We start from the raw sequence: 25,550 nt of genomic DNA, 5'->3' as shown, positions 1-25,550 counted from the left end.
TCTTGTGGTCTTCATTTTCCCTGCACTGTGAGGTATTGGACAAGGCAGGCAAAATAATTACCTAGAATTAGGAGTTACACTTACTTGGCTGCAAGAGGATATAAGCAAATAGTTGTTGAAGAGATTTTGTTCGTGAAATTATTCTATTTGTCTTGCTTCAGACTTACTGTGAAATTTTAATTGTTCTCATGGTTTGTAAGAGTGTCCAGAATTCCATTTTTATGTCCACCAAGGAGGTAATGTTGTCATTGTCTGTTGATTACGAAAATAAACTAAAGAACTTATTTTCCTGAAACATGGTGGAAGGTTGGGATCGAGCCAATGTTGAGCAGAATTGAATAATGGGGAGGATACAGGAATAATAAGGACTAATAAGGGAAGTGTATAAAGAATAATATTGGGTTATTTCATCGGGGATGATTTTGAAGGTCATACATATATTATAATAATAATAATAATAATAAAAATCAAAACACAGCATTTAAATAATACATAAAGATGGGACACCCACTTGTTAGTGCCAAGACAGCAGAGAGGGTATGTTTTTGATTTGATTTTCATCATAGTTTCCAAATCATTCATTGTTGTTACTCACCTGAGTAAAGGCAGATATTTAGATTTACAGTCTTAATAAACCAAACCCTTTATCTACAACATATTTACAATATGCCCTGAAATATGTAGGAAATGCCTTGTTCGCTCATATTATCAATTCATCATCGACGGTAAATATTTGCTTTCAGAAGCTGTGAGCGCAGCTGTAAATGATTCATAGATTGTTAATGAGAGTTATCCTGATGAAGAAAAACTCTCACACTGTGCTGGGGAAAAGAGGTTAAGCAGGGTCAAACAAAAACTATTTTGGTAATAAACGCATTAATCCTTTTCTCATTATTCCCCTTGAACAGCCTATGATTTAACTTAACTTATTTTTGCTATGCTCACCCCACCCGTGCTCGAAAAAGCTTAACGGCTGTGTTCATGGTCAGCTCACTGGTTGGAGCGGGGTAGCTGCAGCATCCCTCAAACACATGAATTGTTTCTCTCTCTGTGTTTACTGTTTGTGTCTCTGATCTAAAGATCTAGATTAGTTTGTGTAAACTATAATGATTTGTGCTAATCCCCAGTGCCAAACATTTACCTTTACATCTTCTCGTTTGAGAGAATCAGCTACTCTGTGTCCTGTGATTGGATACTGAATATCTGATGTCAGCTCGGGCTTTAGGAAAATGTCATCAGGTTTTATGACTATATTCTTCAATACGCAATAGATAATAAAAAAAAGCCATGAGCTGCACCCTTGTTAATCACTGACTATAGTATAAAATATATATATATATATATATATTGTCTCCTGACTTCCCCACATTTCCTTCCTAGAAGATGTCAGTCATGCAGGATACTCTGACATGTTCCAGATCGTGAAAATAAGGCTTTGAAGGACAAGGGATGTATTTTTAGCTTCTCTATAATGTTAATACACTGCAAGGCATGGGTTGCAATTTCATCCTCTAGCCAGTGTGATTTATTTGAATCTAAAACCATCCAACTGTAAACATGCAAGTGTTCGGATTGTTGCAGAGCAACATATTGACTTTATTGGCTGTGATTAGCAAAGCCTCAAGCTTCTTTCTGTGCATCTGCTGAGCCTTGTGACACATATAGTGAGTGACTTGTGCCACATTGTCTGATTGCTCTGACTTAAACAAATAATACCAACCATCAAATGCTACAAGCTAAACAATTGGTAGCTGGAAATGGTCGCATGATTTGCTGCTAAAGCTTTACATTTAATATTAGAAAATGGAGTAAAAAAATAAAGGGTAATACTTTGACATTGTTATCTATATTTCTTCATTTTAAAGTAATGGGAAATTTCAGTTCAGTACTTGGCAAGTGTTTTATTTTTTGATCCTCAGTTCCTCCTCCCTATTTTTGCAGACACATTACTTTCTGTGCCTTACTCTGGTGCTGCATTATAAAGCTGTGCACACCCAGTGTGAAATGCCAGGGACTTATCGGGATATGCTCAGGAATGTGACAAGGGACTGAGGTGTTAAGTCCAGTGAAGATAGAGGCAAAGAGGGAGGCATGTGAGGCTGCACAGTCAGAGAAAGATTAAAAGCTGCAGTAGCTTTGTCTTTTTCTTTTTGCCTTCTCTCCTACATTTACATTAGTTTATAAGTTTATGAAAATATGTTTGTTTGTTTGGATCTATCTGTGAATTCATATTTTTCTGTATCCATCATATTTTCTTTCTGCAGTGTTGGCATGTTAGATGGCAGCATACTGTACTCATAGACTATATTAAAATAGATACAGAATCCAGTTCTGGAAAGTGATGTCAATGCGGAAGTGCCTGAAACCTGAATTCTCTTGAATGACCAGCAGAGGGTGACTTTACTGGTTGCAAATAGAAGTTTGTTTCTCTAGAAACTATAGAAACTTCTAATGTGAATTTCATCATCAGTAAACATTTTCATACTGTGTTTATGGTCTAGACAGCTAATATTGACGGCTGATAAGTGCAGGTGGGCGTGCAGTATCCTCAAGCTCTGTCAGGCTCCACCCCTTGATCCTCCAAATATAGTTACTTCTGGTTTCAAAAAAACCAAGATGGCGCTGGACTAAATCCCAATCTGTGGGCTTCAATGAAGAGTTTCACAAACCAATGCGCGACGTCGTATGGGTTGACACTTGGTCGTACCTAACTGAATCAATAATTTGATTGTGTGTTAACTACCGTAACAGAGATCTACTTTGCACTGAAATCGTCTTAACATAAATCATCTCATAACTGTAATGTGTATTGTGTATGGAGTAAATTATGGTCTATAAATATACATGGGTAATACATTATTAAATTACAATAAATTGCTTACATACGTGTGCTCTAATTTTTGGGTTCTATGTCTTTACATACATTTTCATCCTCTCTTTGTAGTTACTTGTACAGTAGCTACTGTCTTCATTCTGACTAATCTTGTCAGTTGTGTAACCCACACAAACAGCAGCTCTATCACAGTCAGAAGCGCATTATCAGTCAAGCACAAAGTGTGTTGGGAAAATTGTCTGAATTGTAGACAAGTTCAGACACCTTTTTGTAGCCACACACAGTAATGTACTGTACATAATGCAAGGACCACTCCTTCATACATCCTCACACACGGTAACCAGCACACACCCAAACAGGGTCATTTAGCATAACATGTGAGTTCACTCTGTAGTTATACCAAAGAATGCAGTGCTATGTGGTTGAAATGTGTGCATTTGTTATTATAATAACGATCCATATGCTTGCTTGTGTGATTAATAGGCCGTTGGGCTGTTTTCTCTCCCTGTCTGCTGGTAAGGAGGTCAGAGTTATACACAGAAGGCTTGTGTATTGTAGCTTGAAGAAAATGTACACAACAATACACAACCTGACCTATGAATCTGAAGAATGACAGGTTTTGTTATGCAACTTTTTGTATAGCTTCCTCGACCACATTGCATCCTCATTATAACTTACAAATTAGTAGATAAGATTGTCATGTGCTTTGTTTAAATAGTTGTGTGTGTGTGTGTGTGTGTGTGTGTGTGTGTGTGTGTGTGTGTGTGTGTGTGTGTGTGTGTGTGTGTGTGTGTGTGTGTGTGTGTGTGTGTGTGTGTGTGTGTGTGTGTGTGTGTGTGTGTGTGTGTGTGTGTGTGTGTGTGTGTGAGAGAGAGATTTCTTATGTGTACCTAAACAAACATGCCCATGCATGCATGTACTGTGCAATAGAGCAGCAGCTGAGCATGCATAATGTCCCTCCTGTGGATAGCACTCTGTATTGTTGCCTAAATCATGTTGGCATTAGACGTTGTGCACATAGGGAAAAGTAGGACAAGTAAATATCAGAAAACCGCTGTAACCATTATGGAATCTACATTACAAAGTGATGCTACATTTGTCTTTGATTTAACCATGTTCTGAGCATGTCATTTTCCTGGCATGGTTACAGAAAAAAGTTCTTGTAAGTTAGCTCAAAAAGAGTTTTTAAGTAACTTGAGGATGTAGTTAATCTCTTTGCACTCCAACTGACTCACCCGACACAAGACGGAATTATTTATGCAATCATTTTAGTATCCAAATTTATATCTTGGCTGCAAAATGTTGTCACTGCTTTCAGTTTAGCTGGGTATTAAATAATACTAATGATGTAAATGAACATGGCTGAAGTTAAGATAATTGAAATGATCTAAATTCAGACTAGACAACCTGATACTAACCTGATAGTGTAAGTGGACGCATAGACTGTGTATATATAAATGGACAACTCATCTCCAGTCTCCACTTCCTCCCACAATCTAGTAGTTCAGTCATAATATCATGGATATGAACACTGTCATTTTGAGCATTTGGAGCCAGAGTGTGCAAATTTGTCAATCATGACATTTCACCACATTTTTATAGCATCAAATAACTAATTAAAACCAACTTTACTGGAAAAATAACACTTGAAGAAACATCATTGTGATAAACTGCCTAAACAGAATTGTTTTTGACGTGTACGTTTTAGTTTGGTCCATGTTCCAACTGCTAAGATGAAGGAGGTGGGTTTTATGACCTTATGTATCTAGTCACCGGGGGAGATCAAGACGCTTTGGCTTCACTTTTGTGTAGCTGTCATGTCGTCCATCTTTAAATACAGTCTATGATGGGAAGCAATAAAGCACTAGATCTTTCCACTAGATCTTGAACCAGAGAGATGCTACTTTGCCGCTGTGATCACACAGCATTGAGAACTAAACGGCTTGATGGTGTCAGTTTAACAAAAAGAAATAGACGATGGTAACCGAAAGGTTTCCCACAATTACTTCAGACATTTAAGTGCTTCTTAAATGCTAAACTTTGCAAGGATATATCTGTAGACGGATTTAAAAAACAACACAATAAGCCAAAATCATAAATCTATTATTGGCTGCTTCAGTTGTAATCCACTGTACTGGACCAGCTGATAGACATTCAATTTCAAGACAGAAAAATAGACGAACGCAAATCCACCAAGAGAGAGGTAAAAGTGTGTTAGCTGTTATTGCAGTGATTTTGTTATTTTTAACTTTGTCTGAAAAAGGGCAGAAGTTACCACACCTGCTTTTCCCAGATGTTAAATCACTGATACAACTTCCTCTGAGGCAGTGGTGATTTATAGTGACTGGGGGGATTATAAATCTTTAGTAGATACAAATGTCTACATGCTGCAATTATATTTGTCCCTATCCATTTAATACTTCTGTTTTTAGCTGTGAAATTTGTCCAATATAGTTAGGTTCTTTACTTCCATCCTTTTTTCATATTTACGGTTAATTAGTTTTCAAAATATATTTAATGTATGCTATTGCAGCTGTTTGGATTACATTTCTTAAATTAGCTACAAAAAGGAATGACAGGTTTTGTTATGCAACTTTTTGTATAGCTTCCTCGACCACATTGCATCCTCATTATAACTTACAAATTAGTAGATAAGATTGTCAAAAAGGTCCTTGATGATTTTGAAAAGTCATTTGAATATTTTGGAATTATGCTTTAATTACTTGCTCAACTTAATAATTTGATTTGAATAGGAGCTAATTCAGTGGCTCTTAGTTTTCCCAAAGGTGAACTATGTCCTCTTTGTCTTCCATGATTTCTCCAAGGGGCGAACAGCGTAACACTATAGTCAGGGTAATTACTAGAGCAAAGCATGGATGGCCATTAGCGTGCACTGTTCTTCAAACAGTCTGATTCCCAAAGCAGAGCTTGTGATGTTCTGATAGATTGCTGCTGCCATGGGGGTGCTGCGCCTGAATAAAATGCCAGCCATGCAGAATGTTAACGTGATGTCGCCAGGGCAGGCTAAGTCAGGCCACACAAGCTCTGCTGCTTAGTTAGCTGGGAAACAGGAAGAGATGCCATCAGGCCTGATGGGAGGTTTAAAAGCTCACTAACAACAAATTTAAGGTATTCTTCAGAGCTTTCTTTATGTCTTATTTTTAAAACTTTTACAACTAAAATCCAGGAACTTTAGTAACTTAAAGAGATACTGTACACTTAAATGGGCTTTTTGAGCTGTAAACTGTACTGTTCTTTAATAAAATGCATGAATGTACTGATATCACAATTATGATTGTGATATCCCCCCACACACACACACACACACACTGTTGGACCGCTGGCTAAGACAGCCGTCTGTGTGGTTGTGATGTTGGAACGTCTCGGAACTTCTGCGCTCCTCACACATTGCCTATGCCTGCAGTTCAAGCGGCTCAGGACAACAATGGTCTTGGCCGTCAGGAAACTCCAGAGGCATAAGGCCTCTACTTCATACGCCATTTCTATCGCTAAAGTGTGTGTGTGCTGCTACTGGAATTGTTGCTCATAGCAACCTAGATCATTAACAAGCTAATTGGTATGTGGTATGTGTATGAGAGACACTTCAGCTGAAACTTGGGGGTTGACACTTTAAATTAAATATCAAAACGATCCACTCCTTAAGGCCAAAGAGCTACCACTAAGACCCTGGACTGTAAACACAGGATTTTCTTCCCTAGAAACAGATTCCTATTTATCCAACAATAACAGATGACTAATTGTCATATTCATGTCATGTTCTTATGGAACGTATGAAATGTTTTTTCAGTTTATTAGAAGATCTAATCTATTAAAGAGAACTTGGTTCTCTCAGGGGCATCTCGGATCACATCCACATTATTGCAGAGAGGAAGGAGTGAAAGAGTGAAGGGGGTGGAACAATGTCATCTCTCAGGAGCAAGGTCAGATTTCCCAGGTGTTTTCAGGTAGTCACCAAGGACCATGGGAACCAGCAATGGTGCTTTGTCATCAATGAGCAGAGCTGTCTGCCACTTCTGATGTTGTGTTTGTGCAGAGAAGGTTAAAAAATAAAGGTAAAGCTACAGAAAAGTCAAACAGTATTTGCTTTTTATTTCATTTTAGGGTAATTAGCTTAATGTTGAGAGATGTGTGTAGCCAATTATTATTTTGATGGTGCCCATTTTATCTGATGTAGGAGGACCTTAAAGGGATAGTTCCCCCGAAAAAGGAAAATTCACTAATTATCTAACACCACTATGCCGATGGAGTGTTTGAGTTGCCAAATCACTTTTGGAGTCTCTGGGGTAAACAGTGTTGCAGCCAAATCCAATCCAATAAAATACTGGCCGAGTCTGAATGCAGAAGACAGTGTGCATATAGACTATTGAAGTAACTGGTGATCAATTTTTCAAACGTAAAACAACAGCAGATACCATACTGCCCCTGTGGTGTCATCCAAGTGTCCGGCAGCCCCGACATTCAAATTCGACTGGAAACGGCTTAATTTATACCGTGTTTTATGCCTTAATATCCTTCCATGGAGCCGCGTTCACGTTCACACACACACCCTGGAAACACTCACACACACACGCTGCACACAAGGTCTCGCCCAAGGGCACGCCGGGGTGGGGGTTACCATCTGCTAGCATCGCCACTTCCAGTTGCGGACTTTTAGACTTAAAATTTAATTTTTTGGTGAACTATCCCTTAATAAAGTTTATTCTCACACTTCTGAAATGTTCTTCATAAGTCATGTCCAAATATGAGGGGGGATAGAATCAGCATTCCCCTTGACTCTTTTCACTTCTCTGTACAACTGATCGCTCATGCCATAGAACCATGTCCATAAATTAAGTAATAGAACTTTATACCATCATGATTCCCAAGTTCAGTTTGTCCCAGGTTTGAATAATGAAATGTGGGGAAGCAGTATGTTTTATTTATGATTAGAACTTCCATATTAAATACGTGAAGAACTTAAGATTTAGTGAACTAAACCACAGTGAGGATGAGATCAGATATAAACAGCTCGGACAGGCTGTCTTACCTGTATCACATCAGCTGGTCGAGGAGATAATAATCTGATACTTCTGGCATGTACAACACTGGTGCATTCAAGGTGACTGAGCGTCTATCTTGACACTAGTGCGTATAATGCACACATACAGATGATTCTAGGATATTTAGGCAGCAGCTTATAAATATGGATTAGTCTTTGTTTTTCTTGATTCAAATATATGACACGTTAGATCGTACAGGGCAGCGAAATTCCGTACTCTACAGATCAGGGCGCAGGTCATAGTTAACAACAACATAAGACACATAATACATGTAATGTAAAACACAAGTTAGTTTTTTCTTTTTTATTCCTTAAACCTCTTGTTTAAAGACAAACTAAATCCTCACATTGGAGGAGCTGGAACCAGTATAGGTTACATATTTCTCCATTGATTAATCAGTTATCAAAATGCCAACCAAATGATCAAGTAAAAACATGTCATACATCTTTGTTGTTCATACTCGTATTGCCCTTTTTTTGCCTTCCATTACCTTGCCACATGCATGCAAGACACTTGATTACACTTACAGTTGACCCACATCTAAGGAGTACATTGACTGAAAAAAGTGATTTGTGCAATTTTGTCCAGATTTGACTCGCTGCTAGCTAACTAACTACTTATTATCTTTTTAAAATATGCGCATATTCTCTGACCTTTCACTTAAAGAGTTCACTGACGTTGGCTGATAAAGTCCGAAATTACTCTTCAATACAGAGACATCATTCTATTAACATTGTGAACGTGTGTGTCAGCAGCTCATTTGAAGTCAGCCGAAGCAGATGCTGCTCAAGTTCTCTTGTGTTTGTTGTCTTTTAAATGAGAAATAGTTGTCTTTGCTTCATAAAAAAGGTCAACAGGTTCTTTTCTGAGTCACCGCAAAAGAGAAAATGGATTTTCAGTCGCTTACTTTGAGAAAGATGTACTGTAGCGGAGTCTGCCTCCAAATCCTCTCGGGTATGGCCCAAGTGTTCGCATCTGTCTATCTTTTTCTGCTGATGTGGCCGGTTTAATATTTGCCACAGTACAAAAGTGCAGGACAGAGGAGAACAGTAATTAATTGTCCTGCATGTGAAGTTATTAAAAGTAAATCCTTGATAATTAGCAAAGTGTATGAGGGAATACTCTTTGAAGAGTTCAGCAGCCAGTTCAAAACATGTGCTCAAAAATGGATTAGCTTTTGAAAAGTTAACTTCACTTATAAAGTCTCTGAAGATCTTCTGGAAAACGTGTGTGTGTGTGTCAGTCAGTGTATGTCCGTGTGAGAATAATAATAGTATCTATATAATAATGTAATATAATCATGTTTGTGTGTTTGCCCAGTGGGAGCTGCTGTGGTCACTCATCCTCCTTCTCACGTTCTGTCTGCTGCTGGTCTGGTGCTACTTTTGGTGGGAGGCACATAATGACTACAATGAATTCAACTGGTGAGTACACAACCAAACTGACTGCTTGTGTGTGTGTGTGTTGTCATGTCTAAACTAGCACCAGACGCCTGTCACCGTATTGGTTTGGCTGTAAATAGATTTTATCTGTGCCTGTCTGTTTATTCATTTCCTAAATCACGAGCTTAATCTGTCTACTGCCTTAATCTGAGCAGAGACCCAGGACTTCACAGATTACACCATTATGTAACAGAGGTATTGCTCAAAAAACATTTCCTATACTGTCAGCCCTGTACAACATGTACAAAAAACTACTTGATGTGACTGACATATACTGTAAGATACCATGTGTAAGCGTTATTTCAAATGCAAGTAAAATGTATCTATTTTTTAAATCATGCATACGATTTTTGTCAAAGCACTAATTCACCTAAATTGAGACTAGTTATTAGGACTGGGTGTTACAATACCTGTGGATCAACACTAATTGACTGGGGATATTCTGATGAAAAGCACCAGAGGATGTTATTTGGATCTCATCTTCATTTGTGTTTCTGAGTGTGTTTCTGCTTTTTGCTCACAAGACAGCCACTCCTGAGGCAGGCCCAAAGCAGGCTGATCAGACCCCCGGGCTCTACTGTTTATGGTCTCTAATGGCTGTCAGTTATTATCAGTGGGGGAGCTAGGATTTTTCTAAATCTGGGCCATAATTTACACAAAGGGGCCAATTCTACATCCAACATCCACGTACAATTCCTGTAAATTGCAACTAAATTGCACATATGAGTCAGTCTTTGTTGTGTAGGGAGGTGGTATCTTTAACTGTGTGAAATCTGTTGCAGCTTGACTGACTTTAAGGCAACTGTTGGGCTCTGCCATTCTTATTTATAATTGGTAATTGGAAATAGGACAGGCAGTCATCCGCTACGTCAGTCTCAAGGGCTTATCACCCGAGGAGGTCCAAGAGGACACAAGGGTAACACGAAGGAAGGGTGCCCCTTCTTACAGCATGGAGAAGAAGAGATGACACTAGTGGTGCACCGATGTATCGGCCGTATATCGGTAGCGGCCGATATTCGCCTCGTTTACTGCTATCGGCGTATCGGTAATAAACTTCACTTTCACCGATAACATTGGCCGATATTCATTGGTATGTTTTCTGCAGCCTGCCAATCTGGCATCCAGATTATGGTACACTGACGCCGGGTTTACACCGGGCGCTGAAGCGCCGCGCAGCGCCAAGGAAAGCCAGGTGCCTCCCATCCCCCCCCCTGTTAAACCTTTGTGCGGTTCACATGGGCTGCGATGCGCTGCGCCGCGCCGCGCCAGCGCCCTTCACCGATGGTTTCGGCGTGCGAGCGAGCGTATCGCGCCAGGAAACAGACTGAAAAATGATTTAAAACGATATAAATGACATATTTGATATGATATAAATGATCAAATATGCATCCCATACTTTGTATTCCCCTTCTGTTGTCCTGGAGTTTTAATTTTCCCAATTTTCCCAATCACATAATTAAATGTCCTCCTCTGCCCATCCACTACAGCCACACAAGCAGTCGTATAGATAAAAAGAGAGAGAGGGGGGGGGCTAAAGGCTTGCTTGGAGAATACGTCATTTACCCCCGACACCCGACATTGAACGGGTTACATACAACAACAAGCGGAGAATCACGGGCTGACCGACGCGGAGAAATGCGGGTCCGGTGTGAACAGCCAGGCGGCTGCGCGCTTGAGAATAACGCTGCGCGGCGCGGGGCGGCGCTTCAGCACCCGGTGTAAACCCGGCGTTACACACCAAGAAGGCCACATGCAAGTAATAAACAAATATCGGTATCGGCTATCGGCTAGATTGTTGTTTTAAATATCGGTATCGGCCAAGAATTTCCATATCGGTGCATCCCTAGATGACACTCATTCTGGAAGACTAATCAATACCCAGTAGGGTGATGACAAGGATCCTTATACTCCACGACTGGACTAAATATAGGGGGCGACTATATTGTAAAAAATAACAGTGCAAATTTCCCTAAAATTGACTTCATTAGGCCACAAACGTATATCTATCGTCCCTTGTGAATACATCGTTCTATAGGCTAGGCTACAGTACAAATAGCTACTGTGTCCCTTTAATGTAACATACACTGGTCGTCTTTCTTGCCAATTTCCTTATTTCCCTTCCCCCTCCCCCTCTGCTGACAGGCACCTCTACAATGTCACCTTTTTTATCATCACCTTCCCTTCCATTACCTCTTTTAATCTTCCTTACCCAATGCCATTTGTTTCTGTGGTATCCCAGTTCCCCTTTGTCCTCCCTTATTTCCCACCCATTTTACGTTTTAATAGACTCTTTTTCTTAACATCCTTGTATTCTCCATCCTCTTTTTTTCAGTTCCCCCGAACATTCACCCCAGTCCACCTTATCAGCAGTCTCACCACCAGTGTGTTTTCTTGTTATCTTTGGATATCATTGTTGGTGGGCAGACATTAACCATTCATTTTTAATAGGAAGTGTACACATTTCCTGCTCTTCTTCCTGCGTTTTGTGTGGATTCCACAGATAATCACAGAGATGACGTCCCTGCCCTCTATGTTCTCGTGATTCAGTAGCCTTGTGTCCTGGTCCATCTGCAGTATACATGTATTCACAAAGGCCTAAGATCATCAGTGCTAAGTGACCCTGCTGCAGATCCGGGCCTCTCAAACCACTGATAAGGCTTTTGGATGTAATTAGTGCTACAGGCCACCACACACACTTACACACACACTCAAACTCACACACACATACACACAAACAATATCTTTGTTCTGCGGCTGTAAACCTTTTGATATGCCCAGTGTCAGTCTTTTGAGAATTACAGCTCGGAGTGACATGGGTGTTTACTTATACTAGAGTTGTAACTGTGGGAAATCTTCATGTCAAAATTATAGTGACCAAAATGATCATGGTTATCTGTATTCATGTGGTTAAATGTAAAAAAAAAACATAGATATATACACAAAAATTATTTTTAATATTATTTCACTCATGTTTTCTCTCCCTCTCTTACACAAACACACACACAAAATGTAATGTCCCATGTAGGGCTGCACGATATATCAATAATGTATCTTCATCGCCATATCAACATGCGCGATTTACGTATCGCAAAAGACGACTTGAAATGCAATGAGTGGTGTGCCATGGATTCACACTGTGCATGTCAATATATTTGGCCAATCAGATGGAGCCCTACTGCCCTAGATAATAAATAAATTATTTATGATAGTCCTAGAAAATGAAAGAAAAGTAATAGCGCGCACACACACACTGACTCCGCTGCTCTCTCTCTCTCTATCTCTTTTTTTAACTTGTTGGTTAAGTGACTAAACATTATTGTGTGCGATAGGTGAATAGTCTGCTAACACAATGCAAATTGCAGCACAGGGATATGTAGGGTCATTCAGAAGCCCCCACATCAGACTTTGAGCTTTCTTTCCACGTGTTCTGCAGATAAGGTCTTTGATCAAGTTTCCCCAGCACTCTTATATCATTAAAATATGACCGCACTGATGACTTTATCGTCTTAGGAGTCAGAAGGCTGAAAAAACTCCAAGCGCTGGCACGGCCTTCCACCATGATTACACTGATGTAAAACAAGTTACACCTGTAAGAGTGTTGCTAACTTTGATTGATACTGGGCATCTACTTTTTCAAAGAGGACTAATGAGATATGTTTTCACTAGTAATAGCAACGGTAATACTAACATTACAGTTTCATGGGTATGTATTTGTGTATGTCTTGCTGCATGCTGTGAAGTCTGGATATTTTTGTTGTCTGTGTCCTACTCTTACATTCCTCCTCAAGACAGAAACCAGCTATTAATAATTTGCCACCCTTCCATTAATTTTAGCAATCACATAATCTATTTGGTCTGTATGCTCCGTGTAGCCCAGTTATAATGTCTGCGGTTTGAGGCTGCTGTCTGTTATGTTTGTGTTAGTTTTATTGCAACAATAAAGCATTAATCTCAAGGTTACTTGATCGTCTGCCTGTATATCAGAGACCTTTGAAACACAGCAGCCTACAATACTAAAGAGCATGGGTCCTCATTTTTTTAATGTGCTTAACTTTAGCTGCAGATCCACTACAAATATATAATTCTGCAAACACCTAAACTAACATTACCTTGCAAAAAGTCTGTAAATACCAGTTTTGCAATGTTGCTAATATAATGAACTGTCACTCTATATAATTTCAAGTCAATTTATAAGGCATAGTTTATATTTGAGGGATTAAAGGTGACAGATAATCATTTTAAATTCAAACCGCAGCCTTCACATCAGTTAGTTGTGATAAAATGCAGGTGAGTGTTCAGATGAAGAGAAACATTATTCCCTCTCTTGTTCCTGCAGGTTCCTCTACAACCGCTCTGGGGAGTGGAGTGATGGCACTGTTCCCATCCTGGCAACTACCGCTGCTGGCTTCACCTACATTGCATTTTTAATGGTCTGTCCCACATCAAATACACACAAATGCGGAGGTGCTACAGGCTGCGCTCATGATTAATGTGTTGCCATACAAGCATAGTCACATGTTGATGCTGAGCAAGTGGAAATCTGTGAGACAGAACTTGTTTTTGAAAGTTGTACTCTTATCTGTCTTTTTTTTTCCCCTATCTAATTTCAGATTTTAGCACTTTGCCACGTTGCACTTGGACAACAGTTAAATTTGCACTGGCTCCATAAGGTAATGTGCCAAGTGTGAGAGCAACTGTGTTTGTGTGAGTGTTGGTGTGGAAAACTTGGAGGTAGAAAGGAGGTCAGCAAGATTTATAGATGTATGTTTCTCTCTCGCTCTCTCTCTCTCTGTGTGTGTATGTTAGACTGTATAAAGATGGACAATGAGTCTCCACTTTCTCCCACTTCCCAAAAATGAAGCCCAAATCGTCAAAGCTATGCCCCCCAAACGCATGAACTGCTAAAAGCTGACTGTGACTCGCTCGCTAATTTCTGACTGTCTTCTTTGCCTCAGCCGTGTCTCTATAGCTTGTGAAGACTCTGGTTATGCACAGTGAGAGCACGGACAGGGTGCGCGCAGGCTGACAGGTCGGTTAGTGACAGACAGGTACACCTACCAATTATTTCATTCAGTCCAAGTGAAATGATTGGTTGTCTTTATTACAATCCTGCAAGGGCAACAGATCTCAACAAATAAGATAAAAAGTGCTACAGAAACGATTTACCAATGGTACCATAAAAATGAGCACTTGAACATCAGAACTTATGTAAGAACTACTTAAAAAGACAGAAGCCATCTTTGATAAACATTTTCTTAACCTATACTTTGACTATTACTGCAGCCAGCCACCAGGATGGAGATGCTTTGGCTTCACTTTTGGGGAGCTGTCATTTTGTCCCCCTAATATAGTCTGTGATGTGTGTGTGTGTGTGTGTACATATTCTGTGTGTGTATCCTCTTATCTGTTTGCTGTTTGGTGATTGCACGCTCAGCTGAACTTGTCCTGAACCAGCTTGTGAAAGCCCAGTAAATGACCTGCTCGAGAACGTTATCTGCAAAACAAACACAAGAACCAAACAGTGTTGGAGGTGTGACAGGCCTGGGAGCTGTTCAGGGTTAATCTGTTTTTTGTCTTTGTCTGTCTGTGAGAATGTATAAGTACTGTATGTAGTCAAAGTTCTCCCTTTCTGCTCACACAGGTTGGCGTGTCTGTTGCTCTGCTCACCACCGTCGCTGGGGTGATATCTATCAATCAAACATGGGGGCAAGAGTGGGACATCATCCCCATCTCCCTGCAGGTCAGCACACTAAAACACAGGAAAGCCCCAAAGACACTTTATATACCTTGACATCACTTTTTTTTCGGGGGGGGTGACGGTTCCAGTATGGACTCACACCAATGATCTTGTGGTTATGTGGCATTTTCTGTATCCATTCAGCCACAAGGGGCTCTGAGTTTGAGTTTCAGTTCTAAAGTCTTGTCATGCATTGGGGAAGGAAGTCTGTTATTCACAGTATACACAACAACTTAGACTTTAACTCTTAACTCTGACCACCTTAACCAGTGTGAAGAAGAATAATCTATCTTTTCCATATGAAACTAGAAGAGAGAGCAAACCTTCAACAAAGAATTATCCTTAAATTCAGTCAACCTGCACCAAATTTCACACACTAGAATAGAATAGAAATCAGTCCCCTAACACGCAAGATTCTTTCATCTTGCTAACTAACAGACGGGGGTGGAAACAAAATCTCCTTGGTGGAGGTAACAAAGTGTAATATCTGCATTTTGACTGGTAATATTAAGTTCCTTAATAATATCCAAGGAAGTGCATAATCAGGGTGTCTCTGTGAGGAGTGAGTGTTTGAAGTGGACAGATCACGCTACTGATGCCATTTAATCGGCCTTCAATTATATCTATTATTTCATATTTTGAGTAGTGTAACCGATGTGTTAACTCCAGATAATCTTTGTCATTCCATGCCTCTCTGACTTCTTTCTTTATATCTCTTTTGTTGTCTCTCTTAAATTCAAATTCTCTTTGCCCTATCTCTATCTCTTTTTGTCCCTTTCTGTTGATCTATTGTCTCTTATTATTCCTCCCTGTTCTGGCGCACGTCTCTGACCAGGCGACAGGTCCGTTCCTGCACATAGGGGCTCTTGCTGCTGTCACAGCACTGTCTTGGATTGTGGCTGGACAGGTCGCCCGTGCAGAGAAAACAAGTATGTGTACTTTCGCAACACAGAATACGAGACACTGTTGCATGATGTAACATTGTGACGCACACACAACACACACAGAGGCACAGGAAGAGTGGTGAATGATTAACACTTTGTGGACGGAGGCCAGGACCTCTACCCAGGGTGTCGGAGATAACAAACATTCTTTCAGTCTCATGTGATGTTTTCCCGCCCGGACACCTTGGATTGTTTTCTCCTCAGGTGCAGGACTCTCTCTGGGGATTAGCAGCACTGAACGTGTATTCTAACTCACACTGCTGTAGAATAGAACAGGTGTGAATACATTTGAAGTTAATTGTCATTTATGTACCAGGCTTATTGTATTCCGTAAAAATGATCGCCAGATATCTAAGGTATTTATTGTAAATGATGTTGGTCATGTACATTGTTTTTCAAAACTAAAACTAAGCTCAATTGGGAGCTCGGACAGCTCACATGGAGCATCGCATTTCCGGCAGACTCGCCACCATTTTTGAATTAAGTTTAAGGAACGAACACGGACGATGTCTTTCTTTTCCTTCATTTTTTACAGGATTTGTAAATAATCACAGCAGAAACCGGAAGACACGCAACACAGGCCTAAAAACTAGTGTTTCAGGGGGTGTAATACCAGCAAGACTCACATACCTATGCACAACTATGAATGCTCTGCCCTTTGCGTAGGCTACCTGCGTAGCACGCAGAAGCATGAATCGGGCTTTACCATCCTATATCAATAAAGATGAAATGCCCAAATATAAGAAGACTCCTAATCTGTTTTGAAATATGAACGTGTTTGAAGAACACTCACCAACTAGAAATATACACCCACAGGACAGTGACCGAGGACAACTTATTCAGGCATTTGCATTCACACATAGTACTCGTCTAGAAAAGTTCAGGATTGTAAGTGCATTCCTGGACGCACCTTTAGTTAATATTAAGATACATTTTATTGATGATTTTACCTCCAGTGGGTTATATATAACTTTCTGGACAAGGCAGTTTCTGCCTTGTACTGTGAGAAACAAGGGTCTTTTGCTTTTGGAGATGTAGATGAGGTGGAAAGGTTTTGGCCTGATTCCTCCCACTGTAGCATCTCTGCTGTAATGCAGAATGGAGTCTGAAAACCAAGGAGTGTGTGTGGACTGTGAATCTCCTGTGTGTAACAAGAGTTGTCTCCTCAACCCCACCCCACAGCTGACCTTGAAACAAATACATTCCTGTTTGTGTGCGTGCGTGCGTGCGTGCGTGCGTGCGTGCGTGCGTGCGCACAAAGGGAGCACGCACACACACAAAGTGAGTCATTTGTAGCCTTCATCGCTTACTTACACTGATGTGGATGCAGGGAAGGAAGTGTATTGTGTGTCCTTGGCCTCTGATGTCAATGTCACTGGCTTCTTAGTGCAGCTATAGACAGTTGTGAACATTACCTATATTCACAGCCACTGCTTCCATCATACATCTGTTTGAAAACTGAATAAGAGTCCTAGATGTTGCATCAATTTTCTCTTTGTTAAAATGTTTCTCATCATTTTCCAATGATTCTCAGAGGTATGGCTTTATTTATTTATGTCTCAGAATATGAGCTGTATTTTTTACTGGTCACACAGGTGAAGATGATAACTGTTATCGGTCTTAGACTAAATATTACCAAGGCAGTTATTTGGCAAGATAATGTCATATTTTAGTATATTTATGTACTTGTGCAGTGCACATGCTAAACCTGCCTGGTTGTAATGGGCTTTTTGTTTGGCCTGTGGTGATGCTGGTTGCGTTTTTCTTTCTGAAACTGTAAAAGTGACCTGCAGTATTTGAAGACCAGCTGTGGGGCTCAGTCCACAGAACCCTCAAGCTACGCCACCACTTCACAAAGAGCTGTTCATCTGTTTACTTAAAGTTCTGTGACGTTCGACTCGGTATGCAGAACCCTGAACTGGAGAATTGGTTGATGTTGTAACAACCTCAATTACATTGAGAAGGACCAGCCACTGCTGCTCCAGAGCACTGGCTGCCTGTTTATTCAAAGTTAATTATATTGAAAGTATTGTGTGTCCAAAATGCACCAAACAGTACACTCTATTGGTCTCCTGACAATATACATGCCAAGTGTAAAGCCAATAAGGTGAACGTTTCTCAAGATATGTGCTCCACATACAGACAGACGGAGAGAGATCTCTGTAATTATTAGGTGGATAAAAGCAAAAAAGAGACAGTACAAATTTGTATGTGATATATTTGTAACATTTAAAAAAATTGTTTGACATATTTTAAACCTACTTTTTTGATTTCTTGTTGGGAGTTACATCAGAGAATTTATGCCACGTGCATGTCTAGCTTTATAAGATGGGGTTGGGACTGGGTGGAGAGGTGAAACAAAGGTAACAGAATCTGGTCCATAACTCTCTGTAAATAAATGAGATATGACATTTTAATTAGTGATATTCTGAGGTGTTAGTGGGCAGATTTTTGATAGAGCCATGCTAGCTGTTCCCCCTGTTTCCAGTCTTTATGCTAGGCTATGCTAATATTTAATATACCGACACAGTGACAGTTGCATCAATCTTCTCATCTAAATCTCAGCAAAACAAGCTAATTGGATCTATACTTTCAACTTCTGCAATCGTATCTGGATATCAGATCAAACTATATTGTCATATGTATGTGCCCCAGTGTTCCAGGTGGTCGTCATGCTGCTGTATCTCAGTTTGTTACTGGGACTCTATGTGATGCCCATCTACATCACCTCCCCCTGCATCATGGAACACGCCTCTCTCAAACCCCGTCCTGACGTTATTGGTCTTCGGGGAGCCCCCATGGTAAGTCAGCTGACCTCTCTCATGCAATCAGGAGGTGGGAAACAGGCAAAGTAAATTGTATTACATATGCTCTTTCATTACCATACACTTTCAGCTATGTGATACTGGCTTCAGAGGGAATCAAACCCAAACCTTGGTGCCATTGATGACACTGAGGCTCTGTGAAATGGAGCCTCTAGCACCACTTGATTCTGATCTGGAGATAGCAGAGGAAAAACTCTGCTGCCTTTTATAGATATTTGTCCACCTCGTTTTTCATTAACTTTTCTTCTCTGCTCTTCCCAGAGCTATTCTAGTCTGTTAATGACCTCATGGTCCTGCAACTGAAAATAGTCCACAAACATTGGCCGGTCAGAGCCTGGAGCTTTCAACTGCCGGATGCATGGCAAGAATATATTACCAGCTGTATTCTGTGTATTTCTGGAAAATACACAGAATACAGAAGACATGCAGAGATCTCTCACTGATCCAATTTTAGACTCCAGATTACAGTTTTTAACAGGCTTCTGGTTAAGTTTGCTTTAGAAGGAGGATTTATTATGGTTTATGCAGACCTCATTTTAATTTTTCATATTTTATTTATGTGCTTAGTTTAATGTAAACGCTTCTAAACCACTCCTAAATAAGTATCAATGTACCTGGTAAATTAAACTGCTGAGTATTATACAACACTTGGAAGAAAAGGGAAGGTGGATTTTTGCTCCGAAACGCTCCTTGCTTTTTGTGGTATTTGCATAAAGCGATCGATCGTCACAGTGGAATCTAAACTTAGGAGTAGATCTGCGAGGCTGTAAGACTCTCACTGGAAAACTGAAAAAAAATCACATGACTTGACTCAGTTTCCCAGAAGGAATCTGTATTGATTATGGCATCATTCCCAGATATTAGCTTTACTCATGGGGTTTTCATGGGAAGATTATTTTTTTGTAAGTGTTTAACCTATTGACTCTGTATTGAGCTAAACCTTGACTTGAAGAGAAAAAGATGACTGCCCGTTTTCATTTTCCACCATTTCTCTGTGTTCAGTGGAAGGAGTCCATGTTCATATACATCATAATGTTTATGGTTTTCTTTTTACTTTGTAGATCTTCTTTATGTTTTTCTCACATTTTGTTCATCAGTAGTAGGACTTCTAGGAAAGTCATCTATTAGGTCATTGTTACAGGAATATGTTGTGTAATTGTGTGTTAGTTTTTACTCTGTGTGTGTGTGTGTGTGTGTGTGTGTGTGTGTGTGTGTGTGTGTGTGTGTGTGTGTGTGTGTGTGTGTGTGTGTGTGTGTGTGTGTGTGTGTGTGTGTGTGTGTGTGGGTTTCCAGCTGGCTCCAGAGAACACACTGTGGTCCTTCCAGCGAGCTTTGCAGATGAACGTCACTGGGTTGGAAGCTGATGTGGCTATCAGGTGTGCATACACACTCAAACTTGATCAATACAGCCATATGACAAAGCTTAAAAAATTAAGTATTATTTTTTTCTTCGTCTAGATTATGCCTCACTGATTTATTTCAATGACATCAGAATTCTGGTTTCCCTAAAACACATGCATACCAGTATTAAGCATTACGTACTATCAACCACAACACAATTTGTTGCTTTTGTTAACTGTCTACTCTGTCAATATAATGGAATGAGGTGGATTATGATTTCTGTCAGAAAAGACAAGTAATGGCTACGTGCTCTTTAGAAATTATGTCTCATCAAAGAGAAATGAATGAAGTAGTAATATTTCAAAATGTGACAAGAGTAACTGGACACACACTCAGGTTATTAACTGCTGAAGTCAGTCGATGGAGGCATTACATCACCAACATAATGGGAGGTGACAGGCTAAGCCCAGCGGGGCACACTTGGAGGAGGAGAGGGAGGTTGGACAGTGGATACTATAGTGGTGTATGATGGATAGCGGCTAAACTTGTCATCTCATGCATGTGAAGTGATGGAGGAGGAGTTGTTGTGTAGGAGTAGGGGGGGGTTTGCTTTGTTGGCCCAGCTAGGGTGAGTGTTTGTTGGCCTGTATTTACCACTGCAGTGTGTTTCCGGTAAATGTCAGTACACTCTTACATGTTACCCAGCTGCAGACTCTGTGTGTGTGTGTGTGTGTGTGTGTGTGTGTGTGTGTTCGCCCGCCCGCCCGCCTCACTGTCGCTCTGGTTGTCATCAAGTCTAATTACTCAGAAGCTCACCTGTCAGCAATCTGCACCAATCACACAACCCTATATGGGACATAGTCAAAGCGCACAAACACACACACACATTCAAACTATGCCAAAACATTGTTTTGTTTTTTTCTCATGACTATATCACGTTTTCTTGCAGTATATAAAGCTATTGAGAGGCAACACATATTGTAAGGTTATGCAATGAGTATTATGAGATATAGCAAAAGTATTCCTCATAAAACGCTGTGATCCTTATTGGGCGCCGTTATGTCAGGAGTTAACAGTTAACACACTCATATTGATAGAGAATTTTTTTTCTCTTCAGCTAAGTTTATAATGTCAGATATTAAAACAATCAGATGCCATTGTTGTCACTTTTTTTTGTCAGAATAACATCCTGATGATCATTTGGTATTCAAATATCCAGCAGCTTCATTTTCCAAAAAGTTTCATCCCAAAACGTTTGTCTCCTCTGCTCTCCTTTCAGTTTTTCTCGTTTGACATGATTTCATATTTTTGGTAATATATAATAATTGGGAGACAAGCACTGCTGCCTGTAAATAAACATTTATTATCCTTATTGTGACAAAGAAATGATGTATGTACCTAGAATTAAGGCACATGAATAAGAACATTAATGATAATAATTATAATAATAATACATTTTATTTATGGGCACCTTTCATGACACTCAAGGACACCTTACATGTACAAATAATACAAATAAAAACAGACCAAACATAAATACAAAAAATATTGAACAACAGACTAATAAAAGAACAAGTAAATACAACAAATTAAACTGAGTACGCCAATCAGAAGAGGTGAGTTTTTAAACAGGATTTGAAGGTGGGGAGAGAGTCAGATTCACTGATGGCTTGTGGGAGAGAGTTCCAGAGTCAGGGGGCTGCAAGGCTGAAGGCCCTTGACCCCATGGAAGACAGCCGGGCAGGAGGTGTGTTGAGGAGCATGGAGGAGGAAGAGCGGCGAGTACGGGTGGGTGTGTAGTTGTGCAGGAGGTCAGAGAGGTAAGGAGGTGCCATGTTGTGGAGAGCCTTGAAAGTGAGGAGGAGAATCTTGAAGTCGATGCAGTATTTGATAGGGAGCCAGTGCTGTTGGAGGACAGGGGTGATGTGTTCGCTGAATGGGGTCCTGGTGATGATCCGGGCAGCTGCGTTTTGGACCAGTTGGAGTTTACGGAGGAGTTTGAGTGGGAGACCGGAGAGGAGAGAGTTGCAATAATCGATACGGGAGGTGACAAGTGCGTTGACAAGTATAGCTGTGCTGGTAGGTGAGAGAGACGGACAGAGTCGGTTGATATTGCGTAGGTGGAAATATGCAGACCTAGTGATGTTATTAATGTGAGATTCGAAAGATCGAGTGCTGTCAAGGACGACACCCAGACTCTTGACTTGGGGAGATGGAGAAACTGTGGAGTTGTCAACTGTAAGTGAAGAACTGTTACATTTGGCCAGAGTGGACTTGGTGCCAACAAGGAGAAGTTTTATTGCAGTTAAGTTTGAGGACATTTTGAGTGAATCAGGATTTGATTTTTATGAGGCAGTCAGAGAGGGAAGATGGTGGGAGGGCAATGTTGGGCTTGGTGAAAAGATAGAGCTGGGTGTCGTCCGCATAGCAGACATAAGTCTATTATTCATCAGTTCTATATACAATCTCCTCTTTCTTGCCTTTTTTTTACCTTCCTTTCCAACTCCAACCTGTCTCTGATCACTAGTGTGGACGGAGTGCCTTTCCTGATGCACGACCGCACGCTGCGGAGGACCACAGACATAGAGAAGGTTTTCCCAGAGAGGCAGATGGATGAAGCCGCACTCTTTAACTGGACAGATCTGCAGCAGCTCAATGCCGGACAGTGGTTCCTTAAGGTAGTTCTGGGTTGCTAAAGTCAACTGAATTATTTTATGGGTTATTTTAAAGCCATTTCAGCTTTTCACACAGCGTGACGTGCAATATAAGTCATAGGCCATTGAATCATGTTTGTCTAATTGATCTGCCATGACGGTTTCATCTAAACGCTGAGATCCATTTATGTTACAGAGATTCCCAGGGTCAAAGCATGCGTCAGAAAAATTATTTGTTTTAACCTGATGTGCCAGACTAGTGCTCCAGACAGGATGAGACAGACAAACAAGCAATGAAAAGTGTGTATAAATTAGGGATGTCACAGTGTCGAAATTTTCCCACGGTGGCAATAAACTTGTGACAACAGCTGTGTTATCGGTCACACTGGACATTTAACAAGAAGACCGTCTAGTGATGTGGGCGCTGAAGCACAAAAATAAACTACATAAGTTTATGTCTATGAAAAAAATTTAACGATGTTGTGGCCGCTGGGCAAGTAATGAAATGGGTTTGTGCCTGAACACCGTGTAACCAAGTGTAACACCGGTAACAACGGTAACAACCACTACCAAGGCAACCCAAGTGTAAATACAGCCTGTCCTGTAGTGTGTTACAGGCTGCATTTTTCTATCCGAACCCGTCGGAGCCCGAGAGAAACTAATCGAGCCCGGGCCAAAACATTATTTTTTTTGTGTCCAAACCGAACTCAATCCCGATACAGTTAATATAACCTGCTCAGAGTATTTTTCACTTTATCCTTCACATGGTTATTAGTTGTTTTTCCTGATTACAGACATGTGCAGTGTAGAAAATGAACACAACCAACCTGACCAACCAGACTGGAACTTGCAAGTCATTTAAAAGTTAATGTCTTAACCGATGTCAAGTATCCACGCTCTACCTGCTACCCACAATTATTCTTACCAGCCTGCATCCATATGATTTTCCATCTACAGGAAATGAAATGTGGAAATGAAACGGTGACATGACATTATCCATTATTCCTACTTACCCATTGCCTGCTCCTGCACCCTTAACTTCTTACTTGACTGCTTCTTTGTGGACTCTGTAATCCTTCATTAGTCAAGAGTTTGTACTCCTCTTGTCATCTTGCTTCCAAGCTACTGTGGTAAATAATCTCTGTAAAATCTGTTGTTGTGTTTGTTTGATATTTTCTTCTGAAACTTGAGATTTTATGAGATCGGACTGCTGCACAGACACACTTTGCTGCTCTGCCTCTGCTGTGTCAGTATTCGTTTGAATCTACATTATGTTCTCCTTTCAGTCTATTTACACTGCACATGCATACATTGTTGCTGGATATGTATTCCACAAAATACCATTATTACTTCTGTACAGTCACTGTCATTGTCAGTCTGATTTATCTGCCAGAACATGCCACATAATATGTCCTGATTGATTATTAAAAGTGTCATCAAAATGACATGATGAGGTGAAGCACATCATGGATGACCTAAAAAAGAAGCTTGTACGCTTTGACAAGGAGTGAGGGAGCGCTGAAGCGAGAAAGAATGTGAATGAAATAAGGAAAATAATCCTCTATTTTTTATTTCCTGTAGGCGTTGTCCAAACAGTCTACATCACATTAAAATAAATGCATTTATTCAAAGGAACAATTAGGATTATGAATGCATATATATTTCTCTTCAGGTTTCCAAAAACACAGTTGAATTTTTAGCAGTTGAAGCGTTGTTATGTTGTTTTGATCATATTTTAAACAGTAAAACTCCCTTATATGAGGTCCTGTGTTTTAGGATGACCCCTTCTGGACGGTGCACATGCTGTCCCCGCATGAGAAGACTCTGATTGCCAACCAGAGTGTGTGCAGCCTGGAGAAGCTTCTAAAGCTGTCCTCCTACCATAACAGCACAGTGGTTTTCAGGCTCAGGAGACCACCTCTGGAACACCCCTTGTACCACAGCTGGATCAACGACACACTGCATGCTGTGCAGCAGTCTGGGGTTCCTCAGAACCTGGTAGGTGTAGAGGAACCCAATCCATGGGCCAAGCACCCACAGAAGAATGTCTGGCTATTCATTCTGAACATATTTAATGTGATAGGATGATTGGAAATGTCAAATATTCCAAACTATAAATGTATTGATTATCTTTAACCACAGTTTTAATGCATGTATATGTTGAATATGTCACAAACATCTTTATAAACACTACCTATACCTGTTTCAAAGTAAACGCACTCAATGTTTCTGAGACTGAATCCATTCATTTGTTTTTATTGTGAAATATTTCTGAGTCAAGGACTGGAGGATGCACAGCTTCATACCATAGATGCCTGGCATTTATTTAAGCACATAGACTTCTTTTATTAGTAGAAATGCAGTCGTCATGCCAGAAACCTCATGTAGCACCTCCGCAGCAGACACTCCCTGTGTGAACAACAGATGCCCGCAGCGCAGCTTCATTCACTGCACATGTGACAAGTATGGCTGAGGCGTTAGAGACAGGTGTAACAGAGGGTTGTGTGTCCTGTGCTGTCTGCAGGTGATGTGGACTCCAGATGAGCACAGAGCTCAGGTGAGAGAGCTGGCTCCTGGTCTGATCCAGACTTCAGTGGAGAAACAGAGTCCTCAAAGTCTCAATCAGTCGGGCATCAGCAGGCTGCTGCTCAGATACAACCAGGCCAGCACACGGGAAATCAGGTGGGGAACACACATGTGATGGCAATTTAACA

At 40.5% G+C, this 25,550-nt stretch overlaps 1 protein-coding gene across 4 annotated transcripts in view; it reads left to right on the top strand.

Annotated features, from left to right (window-relative positions):
- gdpd5b (glycerophosphodiester phosphodiesterase domain containing 5b) overlaps positions 1-25,550 on the top strand; it is a 53,325-nt gene that overhangs the window by 20,691 nt on the left and 7,084 nt on the right. For all 4 annotated transcript variants that reach the window (XR_004695215.2, XR_004695214.2, XM_035155085.2 and 1 more), the window contains exons 3-12: positions 9,214-9,317; positions 13,672-13,765; positions 13,946-14,005; positions 14,977-15,075; positions 15,908-16,001; positions 18,672-18,817; positions 20,135-20,217; positions 22,710-22,860; positions 24,613-24,834; positions 25,361-25,518. Coding sequence is in view for 2 of the 4 variants with exons in the window: in XM_035155085.2 (XP_035010976.1) it covers positions 9,214-9,317; positions 13,672-13,765; positions 13,946-14,005; positions 14,977-15,075; positions 15,908-16,001; positions 18,672-18,817; positions 20,135-20,217; positions 22,710-22,860; positions 24,613-24,834; positions 25,361-25,518 (1,211 nt within the window). In the remaining 2 variants the exon portion in view is untranslated. The remainder of the gene's footprint in view (positions 1-9,213; positions 9,318-13,671; positions 13,766-13,945; positions 14,006-14,976; positions 15,076-15,907; positions 16,002-18,671; positions 18,818-20,134; positions 20,218-22,709; positions 22,861-24,612; positions 24,835-25,360; positions 25,519-25,550) is intronic.

This window comes from Hippoglossus stenolepis, chromosome 4 (genome assembly GCF_022539355.2).
Source record: "Hippoglossus stenolepis isolate QCI-W04-F060 chromosome 4, HSTE1.2, whole genome shotgun sequence".
Classification (NCBI taxonomy): Eukaryota; Metazoa; Chordata; class Actinopteri; order Pleuronectiformes; family Pleuronectidae; genus Hippoglossus; species Hippoglossus stenolepis.
Note: the sequence above shows the minus strand (reverse complement) of the source record. Positions and strands in the feature narration are given on the sequence as shown.